At 39.2% G+C, this 5292-nt stretch overlaps 1 protein-coding gene across 3 annotated transcripts in view; it reads right to left on the bottom strand.

Moving 5' to 3' along the window:
- Positions 1-5292, bottom strand: part of VWA3B (von Willebrand factor A domain containing 3B) — a 288347-nt gene that overhangs the window by 126553 nt on the left and 156502 nt on the right. For 2 of the 3 annotated variants that reach the window (XM_027767524.1, XM_027767525.1), the window contains one exon: positions 3452-3634. The exons of the other annotated variant lie outside the window; for it this stretch is intronic. In XM_027767524.1, coding sequence (XP_027623325.1) covers positions 3452-3634 — 183 coding nt within the window. The remainder of the gene's footprint in view (positions 1-3451; positions 3635-5292) is intronic. 3 annotated transcript variants of the gene reach the window in all.

Here is a 5292-nt window from a genome sequence, read left to right as displayed (position 1 = left end):
CCCACCCCACCCCGTGACTAGATCTCCTTGTCATTTTTAATCTCTCAGATTTGAACACCAGCAATTTGAGCTTCCAGCAATTTCTCAGTTACAGTTCAAGTTTCCCACCAGATGCTTGGTTCCTACAGATCTTTCTGCTCTGGTAAGTTGTGATTCTCTGCATTCACCTAATTGGTCTTTCAAGACTGGGGGCAATGGTTTCCCCAGTGACATCACTTCTCTTACAATCAAAGAATGTTTTTAATTTGTTCAGTTTTTTACTTGTCAGTTCAGAATGGCAGCTTCTAAGTTTCTTCTATGGTGGAGAAGTGGTATTTCACATCATTTTCTTTAACAATTTTAGTGCTATTCACAAGGCCCATTTTGTCTTAAGTTTCTGTATGTTGTGACTTTTGGTGGAAGGGGTCTTCTTTGCCCTTACTTCTTTATTTTTTAATTGCCAGAGGGGGTATGTGTTCACCAGAGAGAGTGGGGGGGGGGAGTTCGTCACGAGAAGAAGGGGGGGGGGGGGGGGACGACTTATCAATGGAGCATAGTTGCGCCACAGTTCTTTCTCCTCTATTTCTCATTCTGTTGGGATTTGGGGCATTCATGCACATGTACCCAGCAGGGTTTTCAAGCCAGCAGGCACCCGGATTCCAGCTGGCCATGTGGGATCTGGCTCCCAATTCACTATGCTTATCCATTGCATATGGGCTGGCACCCTACTTTTTTCTAAATGATCCAATTTATGAAGGCAAAGTTATTTGTTGTATTCCTTTGTTACCTTTTTAATGGCTGCAAGATTTTAATGCTCGGTGTCTGCTCTTTTTGTCTTTGTCAGTCTTATAAGAGATTTTACCAATTTTTGAGTTTTCCCCAAGAAACAGCTTTTTTGTTGCTCTGATTTTTCGCTAGTATATTCCTATTTTTAATTTTGTTGATTTTTTTATCTTTGTTATTTTCTTCTTAGTGTTAACTTGGGTTTATTTGGCTCTTCTGGTTCTAGTTTCTTTGGATAGGAACTTAGATTATAGATTCGAGACTTTTCCTTGTTTCCTGTATAAACATTTAAAGCTATATAATTTCACTCCTAGTGTTTCTAGCTGCATCATTCCACATGGTTTGATATGCTGTGTTTTTGTTTTCATTCAGTTATCAGTGTCTTTTTTTTAATTTCCTTTGAGACTTCCCCTTGGATTCATAGATTATTCTGAACTACGTTGTTTAAATTCCATGTGTTTAGACATTTTTTTCTGTTGTCTATTATCGATTTCTAGTTTGATTCCACCATGGTCAGAAATCAAACTCTGTATGACTTTAATTTTTTTTAATTAGTCGAGGTTTGTTTTATAACCCAGTATATGGCCTATTTTGATATATATTTCATCAGCACTTCAACCCTAAAAAAAAAAAAAAAAAAAAAAAAGGATTCTGCTGCTGCAGTGGAGTGTTCTATCCCTGGGGTTAGATCCTACTGTGTTGTTTTATCTCCTCTGTCCTTGCCCTGTGTCTACTAGTTCTATCAGCTTGCTGAGAAGGAGGTGTGAAGGTCCCTAACTATAATCTCGTGTTTATCTGTTTCTCCCTTCAGCTCTATCACTTTCTACTTCATATATTTTAAGGCTATATCAGTTTGTACACACATATTTAAGATCTTTATGTCTTCCTGATGAATTGATTTCCTTTGTTCTAAAGTCTATCTTATCATATATTAATATGCCCACTTGGGTTTTTTATTAATATTTGCATAATACATTTCTCAAAATCCTTTTAGACTAACCTATCTATGTCATACGTTAAGTGAGTTTCTTATAGACAGCATATACAAAAGAGGGCTTTAAAAAGTTCATGGAAAATGTGTATAATAAAAATATGGATTAATTTTTTAAAATTCTGCACCAAAATAAACTCACACTTTAATTCCATTTTCCATGAACTACATGAAGGAGCCTCACAGTTCAGTTTGTTCTTTTACCCACTGAGCCATCATCCATCTTTTGACTGGTATTATTAGATCATTGAGTTAAAAGTATTTGTTGATATGTGTTGGCACTTCTACTATTTTATGATTTATTTTCTATTTATTTTCTCTGGTCTTGTTTCTGGGTTTTTTTTTTTTTTTTTTTCCTTTTTTTAAACTAAGCTTTTTTTTTTTTTTTTTTTTTTTTTTTACAATTCTGTCTTAAAGTGTTTGTGAGTATAGTCCTTTGTACTTTTCCAGATATTTTCTCTTTTCCTTTACTCATGACAGAACTCATGCACGTGCATGTGTGTGAGAGAGAAGAGCACACTTACAGTTCTCCTGGTCTGGTCATGCAGAGATTCCCTACCTCTGTTCTCCCAGTCCATCGGATCATGGGCACTCATTTGGAAACCTGACATGTTTCGGATGGATCTATCTGGAAATTTAAATTGCAGTCACCATGCTTCTTGGCCTGCCTGCTAGTATTCGATTGGATTCCAGACATTGTCAATTTTGCTTTGTTGGGTGGTGGGTATTTTCAGTTTCCTGTAATTATCCTGGAGTTTGTTCTGGATGCAGTTAAGATCCTTGGAAACAGGTTGATCCTTTCAGATTTTGTGTTTAAGATTTGCTAGGTGGAACTAGAGCAGCGTTTTGTTGTTCTCGCTACTGAGGCAAAGTTCTTCAGTACAGTCCATCCAGCTTCCAGTGTAGCTGATGGGAGCTGTCATACTCCCAGCCCTGTGTGAGTTCAGAGTGCAATTGCCTTTAATCCTTTCAGATGATTCATTCCCCAGGCTCAGGTAGTTTTCTCACCTGTAAGCACTGACCAGTACCTCCGCCCTGTCCTAGTACCTACTTAACCTGGATTTAAAGTCATTCCTCAAGACATGCAGTAAGACAGTAACACACTTTCTAAAATGGCATTGTTAAAATGCATGTGCTCAGGCTAAGACTGAACAGAGTATTTCTACTTTCTCCCATTATTCTATTAGAAGGAGCTGCTTTATTAGATAGTCACACAGCTATACAGCCCGAGAAATAAGGATACAATTATCTAGCATGTGAAATTTTTGAAAGTTTCCCATATACATCATATGGACCTACTAGAAGCCTTGTTAAAAATACAGATTCCTAAGGTTTGGCAAAATGTAGACATTTGTTGAATTTGAGTGATGTCTCTTTTGTGTATGTTTGAAATTTTCATAATAAAAAGTTTAGAGGGAAACAAACTTTATTAATTAAGATTCCTGGGTCTCTATGCCTATTGCCTAATTTAGTAGCTCTGAAGCAGGACCCAGGAGTCTGCAAACTTTTACAAATGCCCTAGCTTGAGTTATTCTCAGACGACATGTTGAGAAACATCAGTACACTTATTGCTAAACTATTTATTTGCTCAAATTAGTTGTCCTCATGGTTGATGTTTCCCCAATTAAGGTACTGTCCATGGGCCTCCAGCCTGTAATGCTCAAGTACCACTTCTTTTGCAGTCCATCAAGCTCTTACCTGAACAGCTTCCAGGAAACTGGTATCCTTGCAACCAAAATTATAAAAGTGGAACTCTCCTCCAGTCACAGAAGCAAGCTCTCTCAAAAATCCATTTGCAATCTCATCATTGTAATTGAAGGAGATCGGATAAATAGGAATTTTCTGGTACACTTTGACTTGCTCCATAACCATTTCAAAGGGCTGAAATGATGTTTTGAGGTGAGGGGGCAGAGGAGATTAAAAGACAAAAGAAGAGGGGAAAAAAAAAAAGATGTGAAAACTCTTAGTATTTGCTATAGAGAGTGAAATTGCTAAGTAACAATTCCTTATGTAGTAGTTAAGTAGCTTCTTGTAGATGAGTCAATTCAATTCAATAAAAAAGCAAACATGATTAGTAAAAAGCACAAGACTAATAAGACATGTCCCTCATACCTTAAGGACACATTTGATGGTGGGGGTGGAGGGAGGGGGAGGGGAAACCAGAGCAAATATTAGGTTCACCGAGTCATTGGCTTTAGGCGTACCCCTAAGCTTAGCATCCATACTTACAAGATGTCGGGCTAAGCTTTAGACTACCTAACATACTGGGGTCAGAAACCATGGGTAGAAAACTGGGCCCTCAGGATTCCATAGAGTGAGGCCCATAGATTCTCAACATGGTTTCCAGAGTATCTTCACCAAAGCAGCAGCTTCCAGCATCCTGTAGTCAGCTTGTTTCCCACAGATGATGAAGGAAGAGACATTTATTATGGGTGTGCGGGGCAGTCTGTTCAAAGTTTAATCTCCCAGTTAATTCTTGTGAACATATAGTGAGGTAGTTTTATAAAAGGCTGCTTGCTTCCTATAGGATATTCTTTCTTCTCCTATTATACCACTCATTTTCTTTGATGGCAGCAATATGCCCAGTTAAAACAAACAAACAAACAAACAAACAAAAAAAAACATGTGTTTTGTGTCATGGTGGCATGGTGATTAAGGTGCTGGACTCCCACATGGCTGACCATGGTTCTGGTCCCAGACCCAGTGGCTTAAAAATCATATTGGGCATGTGTGTGTCTGTGTGTATGTGTGTGTGTCTGTGTGTGCTGGTATGCATGCCCAAAATCTAGAGAGAAGAATGGAGAAGGGGTTGTGGCATGGCCATCCCTCCTGTGGGTGATTTCTCACTTTCCCTCTCTCTGCCTCTCTGGCGAATGTGTGCATCCTAAGGCAAAAACCTAACCCCACAAACAAACAATGCACATACACACCTGTCACCTTTTGAGAATTTTTTGCAGCTAGAGTGGCCATGTGACCTAGTTATAATTTACGATATACTGGCAAAAGTCCCAGGGGAAGATAGGGAGCAGCAGGTGGTGAAGTGGTTAAGGTGCTGGACTCCCACATGCTCGACCCTGGTTCAAGTCCCAAACCCGACAACTTAAGAGTCATGCCAATTGTGTGTATGTGTGTGTGTCTGTGTGCATGTGCATGTCCAAATTCCTGAGAGGAAAATACAGGAGAAGGGATTGCAGTGTGGCCATCCAACCTGGGTGGTGATGTCTCGCTTTTTGTCTCTCTGGTGAGAAAACACAAAAAGATCTTAAAAACAACCAACCAACCAAACAAACAAACAAAACTCCCAGGGGAGGAAGTTCCATTCTCCAATAAAAGTAAACGACAAAGACTCACAAGGAAAAGGCTAAAGTCCTTCCTCTCCTCCCTCCCTGGAAAATGGACACTCTGCCTAGAGGTGTGGCAATGTGACCACAATGGTGGAAGTCATATAAAAAGACAAGAGGACGTGTACATAAAAGGAAGCCTGTTTTCTTAGAGATACCCTTGAGTAGCTGTATAACCTAGGTTACCTGCTGCTGAAC

This window comes from Tupaia chinensis, unplaced genomic scaffold (genome assembly GCF_000334495.1).
Source record: "Tupaia chinensis unplaced genomic scaffold, TupChi_1.0 Scaffold144276_1, whole genome shotgun sequence".
NCBI classification, from domain to species: Eukaryota; Metazoa; Chordata; class Mammalia; order Scandentia; family Tupaiidae; genus Tupaia; species Tupaia belangeri.
The sequence above is the reverse complement of the archived record's forward strand: the minus strand, read 5'-3'. Positions and strand labels throughout refer to the sequence as shown.